This window comes from Anabas testudineus, chromosome 8 (genome assembly GCF_900324465.2).
Source record: "Anabas testudineus chromosome 8, fAnaTes1.2, whole genome shotgun sequence".
In the NCBI taxonomy this organism is placed as follows: Eukaryota; Metazoa; Chordata; class Actinopteri; order Anabantiformes; family Anabantidae; genus Anabas; species Anabas testudineus.
The window spans coordinates 6,221,843-6,239,862 of NC_046617.1; the positions used below are offsets into that span (position 1 = coordinate 6,221,843).

Consider the following 18,020-nt stretch of genomic DNA (forward strand, 5'->3'; position numbering starts at 1 on the left):
ACTTAAAGGAATTGATGACTGGCCGCCCACTTCTTGGTAGAGTAGCCACAGTCCCAAGGTGTCTTTATTTGTAGATTGTTTAATTGTAGACTGGTGAATTTCCTGACAACGTTTGTTAGAAATCAGCCGTCTTGTACTGAAGAACTGATCTAAACTGCTTCATTTCTAACACTGTTACATCTTAAAAACATCCTCTACTGCCCCACTGTGGAGAAACGTCAGATTACTACCAGTGATTCAAGGATTTTTATTCAGGATCAACTATGATTCTGGAATGAAAGCAAACGATACAGATACAGAAAAGGGCTTTAAATTAATTTATTAAAAAAAAGCATTTCTCCACTGAAGCAGAACATCAAATTTTTTTTTTATTACTATTGTTTTGGAACGTGTACAATCAGAAAACAGACTCGCCAGGTCACAAGTCAAGCAAAAGGAGAATTTGGTGGGTTAGGGGTGGAGGGTGGGTCTGCCAGCACCACAATGTCAACACAGCTGGAAGAAAAGGAGGAGGAAAAGTAAGAAAGAAAGGGAAATGAAAACACAAACATTTAATCAAGTGCAGGTCTGGTTTGGACAAAGCAGGTCATTTTTCCTCCGATCAATTTACAGTTTACAACTTCGGTTGTCAGATACATGCAAGGTCAAACATCTGGAACTACACATGGAGATTTCATATGCTTATATCGGTTATCTGTGCAAGTATTAAAATATGTAGGTATAATGAAGCAGTTTCGTATGGATATGTCAGAACGAGGGGAAAATAAACAAATGTTACGAAAACTATGACACTGTTCCACTGAACAGAAAGGGGTCCACGTAAAAAAAGATAAAAAAGAAAAAGAAGAAGTGAGATTTCTAACTTAGTTACCGAAATGTCACTGACCTCAACAATTTGTACGCTTTCTTTAATTAAATTATTACTTATCTAGTAAGTGAAAATACATAAAAGAATCCTATGCTCCACATTTTCAACAACAAAATACTGCATATCTACGTACAGCTGTGATAAGGAAGGGTCAGTATTGTGAGAGGCTAGCTGCCAGAGTTTTGGGAATATTGGCTCCGAGCGAATCCCTTTCTGAACGTACAGACCGTAATTTGGGATTTTTTTTTAACAATCGTATGCTCGTTCTATTCGGCACTCAGTTGGTCACTTGGTCCAGAGCCGTCCTGACAGGTCCGGGGAGGATGTGTGAAGTAGATGCGACAGACCGAGCTGAGTCAGGACCTCTCTTTGCTGGACCACTTGAGGTCTAAGGTCGGTTCTTAAGGGTTAATAGTTGTTAAGGCTTCCTGTGGTCTTGGTTTTGTCACTCTCCTGTTTCAGCGGCTCACAGGGGACACCTTAGAGTTCATCTTTGTCTTTTCTATATTTTGTTCTCATCCCACATTCCAGTCTTTAAAGGGGTGGACATTATTTTTCTTTTGATGCTCTAGAACTGATAACCCAACCTGAAAATGAAAAGATTCTTCTCTGTTTGGCACCTCAGGAGTCAGTGATAGAAGGAGGAGAAACAAAACGAATGACAGGGACGAGAGAGTAACCGTGAAGGAAGGAGGGGGTGGTGGTGGTGGTGGTGGTGGGGGAGGGTCGTGTGGTGTGTGGTCGTACAGACTAGTTGAGGTGGCCGCCTTGGTCGTTAGCTGCCGACGAGTCCGAGTCTGCTGCAGCGGCCGGAGTTGAGGAGGCCGGGGCTGTGTCGTCCTCTGATTTGATGCGCTTGGCGTCCGGCTGTTCGCTGGCCAGCTGGTCCCCATTCTGTCGTTTGGTGGGGAGGGAAGCCGAGGCTGAGGCATGGGCCGCCAGAAGGTGGAGGGGATTCGCCACAGCTGGAGGGTAACGTGAGGAAAGAGAAATAAAGATGCTGGTTAACGGAGGAGATATTTCACCGTCCGATTTGCTCAAACTGTGTTTAACCAACATCTGTCAGCAGGTCTGAGAGAAGAGGGGTTTGACTTTGTTTTGGTGAATATATAAAGATTTTTTTCCCACCAGTGGAGGAAAATACAGAGTTTATCAATAAATGTAAACTGTTAGCTGATTTTGAGAGTTAGTTCATTTCTTTAATGATACATGGAACTGGAGCTGCAACATTTTATAGTTTAAAAACTTAACTGACTTTGGATTGTGCAGATTAATTGTAACTTCATCATGGTGCCATGACAGTCCTTTATAAACAGAGAAAGTCAATGTTTCTCTGACGGGGCGTTCCCACCAAACACTTCACCCCTTTTGTTTTTCTTGTGTCCTGTGTGTGTCTCACCTGAGCTGGCAGGCCCCTGGAGGGCAGTGGTGATGCTGTGGGTGCCGTTCTGTGTGATGGCCTTGATGGGCAGCTGGTGCTGACCCATGGGGGCCTGCTGCACGATGGTAACAGTCTGCAGAGGCGTGGCTGACTGGGAACTCTGGATGATGCGACTGGAGCCACCTATAGAGGTGATGGTGGGAACTGTCTCCACTTTGACTGAGGAGAAAACATTTCAATAACTAAGTAACAGCTTATGGATAATGATGGTTATGCTGATTTAAATGATATCTATCAAATACTACACATATACAGCTGCTAATATTTTTGGTAAGAAGAAAGGTTTCTCTGTCCCACCTTTGATGTCTGCGTGCTCTCCATTCTCCTGCGACTCACTCTTGTTGATGATGGTGGCTGGCTGGGCGATGACAGTGGCGGTGCCGAGCGAGCCTGCCGGGATCTGCTGCAGGACGTGGACAGTCTGGACAGCAGGCTGGGAGGTGCTGGTGCTCACTGGGGAGGCCATGGTGTAGGTCACTGGCTTGATGGTTTGAGGTAACTGACGCTGGACTGCTATGAGTACCGGCTGGTTGTTAATAGGCGAGCCTGAAAAAGCACATGGAATATTTATACATAAAAACAAGGGAACTGAGAAGAGCAATATACACAGAATTACTATGTAACCTACAAATTCAAAAATGAATGGAAATGTCTGAGGCTGTTTCCAAAGTCAGTAGTCAAAAGCTTTAAACTGTAGTTTATGCAAAACACTGCTGTTGGAAAATTTAAGAAAGAACTAGAAGGATTAAGCAAGGTGTGTAACAGAAATTAAAAAAAGAAAACAAGGACAAGAACAATGTCTGCAAAATCAGGTCCAGCGTTGCCCTTTCGCACAGGAAAAGCACAAGGAGGTTGCCCATGTCATACGTGTTCTCGCGTATTGGAAATACTGTTGTGTTTATGTCAGGGGAGGCTACTGTGGAGCGAGAAGGAGGCATGGTGTGACATGTAGAGCTTGCAGCTGAAATCGCAGCAGTGTTTTGTTTCCAGAACATTGAGGCCACGTGATAGAAATGGCGTCAGCACACCCACCCACCTGCCGTGAATTCAATTACCTGCTCTGTTCACACAATGGCTCAATCAGAACTTACACAGCCTTGTACTAGGGAGCTGGCTGGGTGACGTTTGTTTAAGGTCCAGGCCGACTGTTCAGACATTGGTGTTCTCACAAAGAGATACACCAGGTAATATCTAGACAAGTTCAGGGCTCCACTACATGTCTGGAAATGGCGTCTGACTTGGATCGACTTGACAGTGGGCGAGATAAGAAAACAAATGAAGAATGGGGCAAAAATAACAGTGGTAAGCTAAAATAAACATGGATGCATTACTTTGAAGCACTGTGCAACAGTGGGAGGGACAGACGGACACATGAACACTCTGAGAGCAGAAAGCGATGCTTGGGTACCTGGTGTGTTTTGTGCAAAGCGTGCTTCCTGGATAACTGCCAGTTTGGGCTGGACTGTTGTGGTGGATGTTGGGGTAGGAGCTGAGGAAGTGTCCAACTCCAGTGGAACCGGGGAGCCCTCTCGTGATAGGCTGTCAGGGGTCTGGATGCCACTAGAGAGCACCCCAGAGTGATTGGGAGATGCTGGGGCACTCCTGCAGGTACAGAAAATGAGTCAGCGACAAAAGAAAACACCAAATACATTTATAAGAGAAAGGTTCTTTAAGTAAGCAAGTTCATGTGAGTGATTTCATTTTTTATTTAAAGATGGGATAAAGACAGACCTGGAGGAAAGTGGTCCATGAGGGGTCCTGAAGCATGGGACACCTCTGGGCCTTCGTTTCCTGAAGGCCTGCTCAATGAGCTTGCCCTCTGAAGACGGGTCTATCCTCCAAAACGAGCCTTTGCCAGGCTCCTCCTGCGATCGTGCCACTTTGATGAAGTAACGGTTCAATGACAGGTTGTGGCGGATTGAGTTCTGCAACAGAGGCGTGGATGAGTGATTAGTAGTTACAGTGCAAGTATCAACCAAAGTTAGCAACAGTCTCCCAGAGGCACGGACTACAGAGCTGCTCTCTCCTTAACTACATGTGGACCCGTGGCCACAGGCCACGTATTTACATCAGTACAAAGTGCGGCATCAGCTCTCGAATGCTGCTGCAGTTAGGTTGAGAAAAATGCACAACTTTACCTAACTGTTTAGGGTTTTTATTAAAATACTTTGGTCAGCACTAGATCCATTTGTGTTGATATATTTTTATTTACTGTATAACTACACATGAAGTGTGAACACAGTTGTCACATAAAGTTAGTACTAGAGGTTAGTACACTTTGATTTCATAAATTATTGTCTAAGGAGGATAGTAATGCAGATGATCCAATTTCTATCTGCACTCTTGTTGCTTGAAAGGAGTGCAACACCTTTAAGAACTCTAAATACTTGTACAGTTTGGGTGAGTACGCGAGAAAGAATATCAATATTAATAAAAATATCAAAAACGAAAATAAGATGAATGTATAAACTGTATTTTCTTAAACATTGTCAGAACCTTTTAACAATACCGTGATAATACTGATAACCGTGGTATTTGTGGTCACTATAAAAGTGATATTTAATTTTCCATACTGTTTCATGTCTATTATCAATCTCTTAAATGTGTATCTATGACTGTTTCAATTAGCAGAGACACCTGTGCACAAGTTCTTCAGCAGGTCTTTTATTTCTGGATCATTGTGACAGTGTGCATGTGAGACATAGTGGAACTCTAACAGAGAGACATGCGGACAGACTCACCTGCCAGCCCTTGTCTGCAGTCCTGTAGTAAGGGTAGTTTTTTGTGATGTGATTGTAGATTCCGTTTAGTGTGAGCTGCTTGTCCGGAGCCAGAGTTATAGCCTGGACTATCAGCTGTGCATAGGAATACGGAGGTTTGGAGTCATCCTGTGGAGCAGGGAGAACAACGGATTTGTGAGTCAAGTGGCTCGACAGTTTTACTACAAACAGGAAACGTAAGTCACATTATTCTGTTTGTAAAACAGCCTGAGCAAAGATATTTATAGACCGATATGAGCATTTCCTGCTGAACATTCTTTGATATCTTTCTAGCTCTGCGGAGTTGCTTTTCTTAGTATCAAAAGTGCTTGATTTTGTCAGACAAACTTCTCAAAACCCTCAGATGATTGTGAACATTTTCTGAACAAATGACCTGTTCATTTTTTTACATTATGAAAAAAATCTGATTGTTGAGTGGTTAGAATGTCAGATGATAAATTCAGACAGAATATGGACAAATAATTAAGTGTTGAGAAGTTCAACAGAATCACAACCTGTGGTATAAAAAAGCAGAGGTTTGGAAAAAAAACAAAACAACAAAAACAACAACACTTCCTCTAAAGTAGTGACTGGACTTTGTTGCCATGTGCTGTTATTCTCACCTTGGGACTGTCCCCTCCAGAGGCTTCTTTGTCGTTCTCAGGCTGCGAGTTATCATTTATTAGCTGTAGCTCTGCAGAGCTGACCATGCGACCACCCATCCTGTAGCCTGAAGAGCCCGCACCCCGTGGACTGGAGGGGCATGAGTTAGCAGCACTGCACAGAAATAAGATGCATACTGCAAATTTACACCCAATTATATTAAAAAATAATAATTAAAAAAACAACTTGGTTTGCATTAAATGCTCAAGCAGGGTTACCCTGCCTGGCTTGGCTCATCTGCAGTCTGTGCTGCAGTGGCACGCTTTTGGCCAACATCTATGCAAATCGCCCTACCTCCCAGACTGTCTGGAAATACTGCAGTCACTTCAGGAGCCACAATCAGGCCTAAAGCAACACTACATTCAAACCTTTATCTAGGCTAATTATCCAGTAAACTGAGTGAATAACCAGGGGATGAAGACACTTCATGTGAAGTATAATTTCCATATTTAATGTCCAGTTCAGTTTTCAGGGAACTCCAGGGAGATGCTGACAAACCAAACAAACACAGAGAGGCAACAGCTCAGGATTCCCACGTGTACAGCACCTGCTGCCTCTTTCATTACTGTTTATTTACTGGACGTAAACACTCTTTATCATAACAATCAACTGAGACCTATAAAAGAAGATCCTTCATTGGTTTTTAGCCATCTGGCTAAGATCAGTGGTTGAGAGGATCGAACTGTCTCTCTGTCTGCACCACACAGTCGCTGAACTAAGCCTAAGCTGATCAACACACAGGGCACATGCCAAGGTCAGCTAACACCTCAAGGACATCTAGGAGTAGTGTGCCTGTTTATACAATTAGCTGTCACCTTTGTTACAGAGTTAGTTAGTTGTAGTGAAACAGATACAGCTTGATAAAAATCTAGCCTTCATAGAAGCAGCTGCATTTTGTGTCACTAGGTGAAACATCATTTCCTGCCTGCTGTAGATGAGTGAATGCATCATTTCCAGTAGTGAGTACCTAATGGTGCCAGTAGGCGATGGCAGGGGGCTCATTAGGTGAGCGATGTTGTCTGGAATGTTGATGGTCAGGGGGGAGATCTGGGGCTGTACTGGTTTCACTGGGGACTCTGGAGCTTCGCGCTTCACTTTCTTCCCACTTGACAGGGCTGTAAATGTGATCTTGATGTTTGTGCTGGGGAACCTGAAAGTACACCTGCAAAAGAAAATAGAGAGATAATTTTAAAGCTGAGCTGGAGATCAACGAGTGCAGCGGCGCCTGTGGATGAAAAAAGCATCTGAAGGCTAATGAACTCAGGAAGTACTTGATAACCCCACATAAAGCTCCGCAGTGGCAAAAGTGTTTGTTGATTCTTCGTCTCACTTTTAATCTGCTGAGACACACATTGTGTATGTTAATTTTATTTGAATATGGAGGTTATGGCTTGATGGCACACATCCCAAAATCTGTGTTGGCAGTAAAAAGAAAAAAAAAACACACACAGCTCGAGCGTTAGGATACAGCAGAGAAAGCACAGACTGGATCTGCCTCTGACTTGTCCTTGTTTTCAGAGGGAGTGGTGGCCTCAGTGGAGGACAGGGCTAAATTAGGCAGCATGGTAAATATAAAGACTTGCTTAAAGCATACCAGCCTCAGCACCAGGTCAATAATTAGAAAACATGCCATGAATGTGAATTCTTTCCTGTGGCTGCTGGTGGCTTTTCCAGCTAAATATTTAGTACTTACAGCCTCTCAAACGTGAAGATGTTGTTAACTGAACATCTTGGTTTTGGTCAGACAAAAATTAAAGGTTGGACAAAAACATTAATGCGTACTTGACATTTTACAGACCAAGTGATAATTTAGGTGGTTAATAATTGAAATAATTAGTAGTTGAAGCTCAAGTAGTTATATTGTGACTCCAGAATTTATCCTGGAAACTTAAATTTAAAGTACATCCCACTAAGCGCTATCCCATACATACTTGTTTTCACAATGACTTTCAACGCACTGCAGAAAATAGGGTAAGGACTTGTTCCATTTAAATTGAAATGCAACATGTCCTCTTACTGCACTGAACTGAGGCTGCCCTCAACAGAATTCAGTGTCTGTGCCTTTAGGATGCATTTATGAATAATCTAGTTATTCACCAAAAAAAAAAAAAAAAACTTTCTGCACTGAACCGATTATACACACTAAATTATTTGGGAAGGGATACATGGGATCTTTTTGTCCTTGACAGATGGGAAATCCCATATTGGATGATATACTGTATGTGAGGTGAGATGTCTTGAGGATCTGAAGGGAGCATATCAAAGTTAAAAAAAGTAAATAAAACAAACAAACTTAATTAGCCTAACTGATAAACGTCTGTGCCAGCTCATTGAACAGATCTGTATAACTAATATCTATATGTTGGATATAGCAATACTGATGCACAAGAAGCAACAAAACGGACTCAAGAATGTCAGCATCATGTCATAGAAACTGAGTAAGTTCAGGGCAGATTTCAAGCAATTAAAACCGATTCCAGCCACCAGTGGCTCATCACTGGTATACAACAGATATTTACACCAGAAGCACAGAGGTAAACTGACAGGACATCTTCAACGTTCAGATACTCTTAAAATCAGTGTTTAGATGAGGTGGCCTGACACTCTGAAGACAGCACAGACACACATTGGTTTTCATTTAGATAAAGAGTGCCAGGCACAGCAGTGTTTTTTGTTTTTTTTTGCCATACCCTAACAGAGCTGGCATCTGCTGAGAGAAGTGGATCCTCAACACCTACATCTCAAATTAGCTTTGCTGCTCACAGGAGGAGACAGAAATGCTTCCTGGAGCCAGACTGGTGAGGGGAGGCACTTTCATTATGCATGTGCCCTCCAAGCAACCCTTTCAGGAAGAACAGAGACTTCTCTGTGGATCAGATACTATCACAGCGTTTCACAATATGTAGCAACTGCGTACAACTGTCAGAGTCAGGACAATGAAACCTAAATAGATCAATACATAATAAAATATCAAACACAACCTTGTGCTTTTTTGTTCTTTCATCTCGTTGCTGTCATGAGCATCACTTTGTGTTTGCATATGATATGACTTATAAGAAAGGTAGCACATGCTGATGATGGCCATGCATCCTTTCAGGTTCTGTGTGGGATACGACTGATAATACAAAGATATACCATATAATAATTACCTGCTATGTATAGGCCTACAGTATATTTATTTCTACTACTTGTACTGAGTGTGTTTGTCAGTTTGGCAAGTAAAATAAACTGATCATATTAAATAAGCTAATTCACTGTAGCGTCCTGCAGTACAACAAAGAAGATGGTGCCATGTACGTCTTATTTTACACCTCAATTAGAATCAGATTCTGGAGGAAAGTTTGCACAGTGGTTGTGTTTTAGACCTTGCAGGTGAATGACCTATACTTTGTACTAGATATTCACAAAGTACTGTTTGACTAACCACTCTACCATCCACTGCTGGGTAGAACAGAGCATGCAATGCACTGCTTCTAATTCATAAATTAAAGTATATTTTCACTCTGTGAGTGCAAGGAAAGCTGTTTGTATGTTTCAACCAACCCTTCCCCCACCCTATTCATACACTTTCACAGAAGCCTCTTTATCAACCTTATTTTTCATTTCCAAGGAGGCATGAACTCCAAAAACACAAACGCACAGTTGCTATGCTGCTAAGCTGCTGAGCATTGATGCTACCAACAAACAAAGCTTGTTCTAGTGAAGACTTTCGCTTGATGTTCTCCCCCCACCCACACTACGAAAAAGAATGTAAACAAAAGGAGACAGCAAGACACCAGCCGAGCACCAACTTGGAGAGAATTTGTGGGTGTGGGAGAGGACACGGAAGGGAGGGAAGAAGGACAAGGATGGGCTGCTGCTTTCTGTTGGGTCTGTTTACATCACCAAAGAGGAATCCCTGGAATACAACTGTCTTGTCCCTTGGGCTACAGCTCTACGAGTTCCCTCATGCTGTCAATCTGCACCCGTTGCTCTAGGATTGCAGGGAGGCATGTGAGCCCATGCTAGGTAGTCTTTTACACATGGAAGTACATGTAAGATGCTGATGAAGAGCTTTTTATTGGGTGTCGGCCTGATCCATCCCAGAGCCTGGAAGAAGTGCTGAGGCTTCCTACTTCTTTGCATTGGAGTTTGTATGATTTAAAGAGGAGTGCAGAAATCATCCTGAGTAACACAAACACATGCAGCTTTGGAAAAACATGTGAGGGCAAAAAAAAAAAAAGAAGTTGAATCAAGTCAAAACAGGCTCAAACAAAATCATGTTTCACATGGGGATTGCACAATAGTTGAGAGCAGGGTGGGAAGTTTGGGCAATGCTGGCAGAGGCTGGTAGGTTCATTTACATTGCAGGTTACTTCAGTAAACAAACTGAAAACACTTTTATTCATGCAAAATCCCACACAAATCTGCCCAGTCAGCTGGTTTGGTTTATAGTTTGTTAGTGGTTACCTTGCTATTGTGGTTTGTAATTTCTTTTCTCTTGCATGGCAGCTTCAATTATACATTTATACTATCTAAAGCTGAATGTCTTATGTATAAAGTTAAACATACACCAGAATACTTTAAAACCTGTACTCTGTCTAACAAAAAGGCCAGTTTACGCGTTTGTTTCATAAATGACTGGAACTAGGAAATAAATTAAAACGTTGCTGATTAATTTTATTCCCATACAATAAATGTATAATGAATTTACTGTTTCTGTGCTTTATTTATAAATCCATGCCCAGACTAATAGTCCAAACCATAACTTGCTGTTATCTGTATAAGCCACTAAAAACAAGCAACACATATTTACTCAAATATAAAGTGTAACAACCCATAAGTAAAGGGAAGGACAGATCAGGACTGTAGATTGTTTGTTGTAATAAATGTTGTTGTTGTTGTTTAGAGAGTAACACGTTGCACAAGAGCACACTGTCAACAACCCTAGCAGATCAAACAATGGCACAATAGGGGCTACTACCTGCACATGCACTACCTTTTAAAATGACTTAAGTTTTTAAAGAGCAGCTCTAATCCGATGGTTACCTGTTGAAGTTATGATCAACTAGCATAACTTGGCCTGACTAAAAAGGAGGCCAAAGGTCCAGCGGGCTGTGCGAGCCGGCAGGGCGGGGACGGGCTGGTTTGTTTACGTTTAGGGGTCGAGAGGAGCTTCATTCAAACTCCAGCTAACTGCTAGCCAACCTGTTTGGACGTCCACAAACACCCATGTTTACACCATCACGAGTTACACATTTCTGACTTAGGGGCGTCCACGTGATAGAAATACTACCACTAGTCAATATCAACAATAGCGTCCCCGTAGCTGAGAGCTAGCTCGGTTATTTTGGCTAACTTACTCCAACAAAGACACAAGAGGGACGCGGCTAGCGCTAAGTTAACCACAGGAGAGGGCGAGGAATGGATGCAGGCTGCTAATTAACAGTGTTGCTAACAGGAATGTCAACAAAGAAAACAGCTTTGCGAACAGGATGCGGTGTTCTTGCTAACATGCTAAAACACGTGGTCCTCTCGCCCCTGCTAGCCGATATAAACGCAGTGTTAGTCACTGTTAACTTTAGCTGACCGGACGCTAGTACTAGCACCCACATGTTCACCCAGGGAGGAAACTTACATTCGTGGGAGCTGCAGAGGAGGGGCGCCCCGTCTGAGGAACACTCCGTCTACAAACACCCCGTTTTTACCGAGACACCTCAGGTAGAAATCTCCGCTGCCGGTGCCGTCGTCGCTGGCGGTGAATATCTCCAGATGCCTCCGCGAAATGAAGCTGGAGTGGCCCATGCTCACGTCCACAGAGCCCTGAGACGAGTTCCGGCCGATAGTCACCGAGCGCTTTTTCATCATGTATTCGAATTCACGGCCCTCGAGCCGGGCAACTGGCCCAGACGAAGCGCTCACCACGGCCATGTTCGGGTTAGTCTAAACGCCAGATGCTGGGACAAATCAAACACCGGTATAATGACGCCCAGCCGCGGCCGTTCAGAGGCGTATAAATATAACAAATCTACAAGAGGGGCATCAAATTCAAAACAGGATTTTAGAGGGGAACATGCGAGGCCAGGGACAGCGGCTCCGACCCACCGCTGAGAGAAAGGGTAGCGGAGAGATCCAACCAAACGGCGCAGGAGGCGGGCGCGGCTTTACTGACAGCGCGCTCGGCCAATGACAGCCGAGTAAGCCGGTGCAGTTCCGCGAGTGCGACCAATCACGCGTGAGAATAAAGCCGAGGACGAATCAAGGTCGGTTGGTGTGTAGCAATACGCGCATATGCTGTCCGGGGGGAAGTAATATCCGGGGTGGAGGGGGGGGGGGCATGTTAAACCATCCAGGACAGGAACGGGTCAACGAGTTGACACGTGCAGCCAGTCACTACGGCGAAAGATGCACGATAACCTACGATCGAGCACCACAAATAGGCAGATATCACGGAAGTATCATGTTTCCCCAACACGAATCGACCATGTGTTTTGAAGCCGCCTGCAGGCTTCAGCGCTGCTCGATCTCCACGTCGCGGCGGTACACTCAGGTCGTCCTCCTCCACTACGGAGTCCACGCCTGGCTTTGCGCGCCGCCCTCTTTGCAGCAGCTCGTTACTTTGCAGTGATGAGGTTGAACCGTCTTTTGAATGATCTCCCTTTACAGTGTGTAATCGCTCCAAACAGGTCGTGTTGCCCGGTCAGACACTCGGGCCGCGCTGTTTGTTGTTGGTCTCACGGTGTGTGACCCTGCGCCGGACTGCTCTGCTTGCATGACTCCCTCTCATGGGGGGTGAGTGACCCCGCCATCTGTAGGCCACTTGTTTGTAAACACTGAGGGACTGTCTGCGAGGAAGTGGGGCAGGTGCGTGTTGCACGTGCGCGCATGCAACCGGTCAAGACCCCCCCCCCCCCCCCATCAGTTGACCCCCCCCCACTGCGAAGGTGTTAGATGATGAGACATTAACGATCAGTTTACACTGAATGCAGCCAGGAGGTGAAACCAAGCTTAGTTAACATTAGAATAGTGATCTTATATCCAGTATTACTATCCTCACTCCCCTGGGACCTAAACGTTCTTATTTCTTGCACGTTCATAAAGTGATCATTTTATTTTTGAACCCAGGAAATGTGAACAATTAATGAAAGAAGATGTAATGCGTATCATGTTGCCATAATTACAGTAGATCATTGTTAAATTCACAAACACTATTCAAATTAGCAAAATGCTAAACTTCAAAATCTATTGAATTTTGTCGATCTGCTGATTGCCATTTAACTTCATATCTGCAGCACCTGAATACTTGTTAAAGGGCACTTTTCTGTGTTGGGTTTGCATGTTCTCCCCATGTCTGATGGGTTCTCCCCGGGTACTACGGCTTCCTCCCACCTTCCAAACATGTGCAGTTAGGTAAATTGGTGACTCTTAATTGTCCATAGGTGTGAATGTGAGTGGTTGTCTGTCTCTATATGTCAACCCTGTGATAGACTAGAGCTATCAAGTGTGTATTCTTCCTTTTGCCCGGAGGCAGAATACACAGGCATAGGCTCCAGCTCTTCCACGACCCTTAAGAGGACAAGCAGTTAGGATGATGCATTGGTGAATGGATGAACTTCACCAGTGTTCAACTTGCTCTCTGTGGTCCTCCTATAAAGAGCACATGTATATGAATGGCACTAAGGTCTCTGCTTATAGCTGAAAAAGCATTTAATGTGGAAGAGTTTTGTATTTTTGAAAACTTTAAAAATGAATTGTAATTTACTGCCCAAAAAATAAACTACCAGGTGACATTATCGGAATTATAGAAAGCCAGTTTCCCTTTAATTAAGTGTCCTAATTAAATATTAATATTCTATTTTAGCCATCTACAGACATACTAACAACTCTTCTTCTAACAAGGGCAGATAATAATTAATTTTCTTTTTTTACTGTATATTCATACTCCCATTAGATTACCATAATGACTTCATAAGTAACATGTATCCCCTGAACAGGACAATTAGAGAAATAAATATACAGGCATGTAAAGTGAAAATAAGCAAAATGTTGCATGTTATTTTGCATGAAGCAGGATGTAATGCTTTCCTTCCTGTTGAAGAACAGTTAAACCAATGGGTTTGAAACGCCCATAGGAAGCACCTAAATTAACCTCTAACTTCATCTCTGCCAGCCACTGGAGGGAGACATGCACCTTCATAATCCTCCACAGATGACATCATGAACTCACCAGCCATTTTAAGCTTTTAGACTGAGGTGCTGTTCCCAAACAAAGCACAATACACGCAGTCTAATCACTTCATCGCTCCCTAAAAGACAGATATATGCGCCCACTGCCAAACGAGCATACATACGAGCATTTATCTTCTTATTTCTAACAGCATTTGTTCGGTGCAGATTCTATCGATGCGCGCTGCCTAATGGGCTTGATTTTTATCTAACAAGACATTCACACACATTAAATTGATAGCTTTAAGTGAACAATTTGACAGTACTTTTAATACTGCAAATCTTGACTAATGGCGTCTATCAATATTATTTAATGGAGGTCTTCAGAAACCTGCATTTGAAATTAAAAAAAATAAAATAAAACTTTTCCAATTTCATTTGTGTCAGTCCCATTTTCAAAACAGCAGAGTAGTGACCACTGCAGTCCAGCTAATGGCGATCAACCATTTGTCAAAGCTCTTTCAAACCACATAATTGCGATTCTCAACCTAATATCTGCTCATCATCACAGGCAGATTTATTTTGCTGGGCTATTTGATCTGAGCTACAGCATGGATATTTCAGCACCGTGTAGAACGCCTCATAATCTGCATACAGTTTCTCATGGGGAGTGATAATATGTATTAATGAATTCACTTGTGATTAAGATTATAATGACATCAAGCCATCAAGACAACTTGGGGGTTTCAGCATCAGAGAAAGTGATGTCCCGTAGAGGAGGAGGGGCTGAGCGGCAGAGGTTTCCATCTCTTTGCTGAGAGAGCACCCCATTACGCCTCTCCTCTATTTCCTCTCTCAGGGGCAGGAACCAAATGGGTGCATTAATAACACTCTCCTTGTCTGGGGGAGCTAATGGTGCCTTGAGTGCTGATTAAGGCTGGGAAGAATTGGAGGAGGAGTATTGGTTTCATTGTTGCCACTGGCTGTTGTGGTGAACAAACCGAAGCTCACATCCAGTGGGTTTTTAAAGGAGCACTGCTAATTGGCTAAACCCTTTGGCATGTGTAATCGGCTTGATTGCTTTGTGAAAGAGTTTTTTTTTACACACCTCAGTAGTTTTGCCACCATGAGAGCGATATTTATTCCCTTTGTTGAACTCTGCATTGGGTGGACCTCCCTTAAATAACCCAGGGCAAAAACCTACATGGCCTGTTTGTCTAGTTTTACATGAAGAGCAGCCTCACAAGAACACAACAACAGTCAATTTGAAGATTTAGTTTAGGTTTAGTTACTAATTTCAAAAGCTTATTCGCCTTACATGAACATGTAGGGACACACTGGCACACAGATGGGAACTCAACAATGTACACATATGATAAATATGACATAAATAAGACATGCTATTTCATCATGGTGCAGCGTCTCCTCCCAGGGAAAGTGCTGAGAAATCCATTTTCCACTCCAGTAAAATCCACAAATCACTTCTGTCCATACACAACATTGCACAAGTTGTTTTGCCCCTTAAGTCAAAGAGTGGAATAGAATTTTTTTATCTCCTGGGATTAAACAAATATCCTCCAGGTGGTGTCTGGATTTGGATTCACCACATATCCTTCAACGAGAGGTTCACAGAGTCACAGTTTGACAACTTCATGATTAATGAATCTTATGCTCCTGTCTGACCACCCATTTTCCTCCTACCATCATGGTTTGAAGGAGTTCAGGCCCTTCGCGAGCTTTGATTCAGTCCTGCTTCTCTCAAACTGTGATCATAGTATGTCTTGTTTGGGCAGGTTGAGCTCCTCCTCAGACACAGTGAGGTTTCCCATATACCAAAATATCCAGAAGACCAGGCTGACAAAGATCAGCAGAGGCCCGGACAGCACAAAAAAGTCCCAGTAACTCAATTTTGCGAAGATTCCAATGAAGAAGAGTATGAGGCCAATAACGTCCAAAATCACAGCCAGGGACACGAAGGCGATGGTGTACTTCCCTTGCTCCATGGTCGGGCCCGGTGAGCTGGACGCGTGGAAGTCGTCTGAAGATCTGACAGGACCGAGATCAAGTCTCTCCAGTAAAGTGCGTTCACGTCTTCAGGATCATTCTTTTTTCACACACATCACGCCTTGAATTTCTTTCATAGCACAAGACTTAGTGGCAATACTGGTAGCCAACCACAACAACAGGTTGTGCTGCTCATTAACATCAGATGTCCACCTTCATTCCTTTGCAGGGCTGACTTGTTTTACACCTTTCATGACATGCGACAACCTATTGTCTGTAACCTCTGAGACAGATTTATGCACATATATTTCCTAATCAGCTGCAATTGACCTTGTATTTACTCGGTGATGAGCCTTCTATAATTAATTTGGGCACCCCTGATCTTTTTGATTTGCTAATGAAACCAAAGTGATTCAGAGGCTCCATCAGTGTTTTGCATCTTTTATCACACTGTTCAAAGCCTCCTCTTGACTCCACTCCCACTGAGATCAGAGATTTACCCCAGGTAATATATTTACTCTTTCTATTTAGCTTGGAGGAGGCTCTACAGGGTGGATACACTGCATTCAAGCGTTCACTAAATATTTAATAATCCACAGTTCGTGCATAACTACAGTGACGCTACCTATTATGAAGTGACAGTCACAAAGAGGAAATTCACGCAATGAAAACATTTGTGCGAGCACCTTGTTTGACCAGTCAAGCTGCACTATTTGTCTCAAGGGCTTTCACGTACTGTCAGCAGGTGTACACAGCAGAGGGGAATTAGGTTTTAGTTACTGTTAGGCTTTCGTGCGTTTGATTAAAGTGACTTGTGCTGTCAGTCATGTTAACTCTGTTTGTCAGAAACCTATTGGTTATAAAAAAAACCCTGACAGAGCTGACATTTGAATAAAATGTGCCATATTTGCAACTCGCATGTACAACTCAAACTCTAATGTTACAATTCCCATATCCCCATACATACATATATATATATATATATATACATATATATACATATACACTGAAGTATTAACTAGCTTCTATATATACATATATATAGTCTACAGAAGATACAACTTGTTTTCCACTGTTTCAGGTCACATGTGATCCTGTGTTGAGAATGTTTCAGGTTTGTTTAACCAACACCACGCCACAGATAAAAACCAGTCTGACAAGTGCTAATGTTTCTTTCACAGCAAATAAAAGAGCTCACGTGACTTGTTTTTACTGGTAGCAGCTACAAGGTGTATATAATATGATGAGTTTATCTAGACGATATGAAAAAATTAATAAAGAATGCACCTACTGGGTGGCATTTTATAGATTCCACTATTTTGTACAATCGTTGTATAATAATATACCAAAAAGAAATATAAGACTGCTAGTCCTAGCAGCAGGGCCACATTAAATCGATTGCTGGATCTTATACACACTTATTAAGTTGATTAAGCATTTTTCTTTAAATGAAATACATAATTATTTGCACTAGACTTTAACTTGGGACTCCTCTACAAAAAGGCAGCCTCATTATGAGGTAATAATGCAGGTCTGGCTTTAAGCCTCCTATCATTTCCATTTACATTACACTTCAGAGTTGAATGCAACATTAGCAAATATGTTAGCAATAAATTACCACAAATTAACTGCTACGGGGCAAATGTAAAGGTTTTGGGGTCTCAGACTCTGGGGCCTGAGGCAATCTTTTCCAGCAGTGTGAAGAAAGCTTTGAAACAGTATTTAAACTGATGTATGGGAAATGAAACAAAAAAAAAAAAATTACATTTAACTGAAGAACAAATACAGTCCCATGATGTCTGAACAACTTCCTAAAATGTTTCCTGGAAATAACCGTTCAATTTGCTAGTCATTGTAGAGAATAAATGATTAGTTTAATAGAGGTTTTCATTTAAAACTAAATAAATATTAATTCATTTTTCATTTGTTCTTATAAACTTCATACATTTTTAGCTTTCCTGTAGACTAGTTAAATATTTTTTCTCTTTAGCTGACCTTACGCACACTTTAACTGGAACTAAAGGCCTGATTTACTAAAGGTAATGTGCAAACTTGATACAACCCACAAAACAGGGTGCAAAGTGATCTATCACCGGGGCGCTCTGAGGGATGGAAATAAGCAAAATAGTGCACTCTGCAG

At 42.5% G+C, this 18,020-nt stretch overlaps 1 protein-coding gene across 1 annotated transcript; it reads right to left on the minus strand.

The window, feature by feature from the left end:
- Positions 1 to 303: 303 nt before the first annotated feature.
- LOC113158287 (forkhead box K2) lies at positions 304 to 11,846 on the minus strand. Its single transcript, XM_026354075.1, has 9 exons — positions 11,349 to 11,846; positions 6,699 to 6,893; positions 5,692 to 5,845; positions 5,051 to 5,197; positions 4,041 to 4,234; positions 3,718 to 3,911; positions 2,607 to 2,855; positions 2,268 to 2,468; positions 304 to 1,833 (listed from the first exon to the last, which is right to left on the minus strand). The coding sequence occupies exons 1-9, from the start codon at positions 11,639 to 11,641 to the stop codon at positions 1,619 to 1,621; spliced, it is 1,842 nt and encodes a 613-aa protein (XP_026209860.1). The 5' UTR covers positions 11,642 to 11,846; the 3' UTR covers positions 304 to 1,618.
- Between the last annotated feature and the right edge of the window lie 6,174 nt (positions 11,847 to 18,020).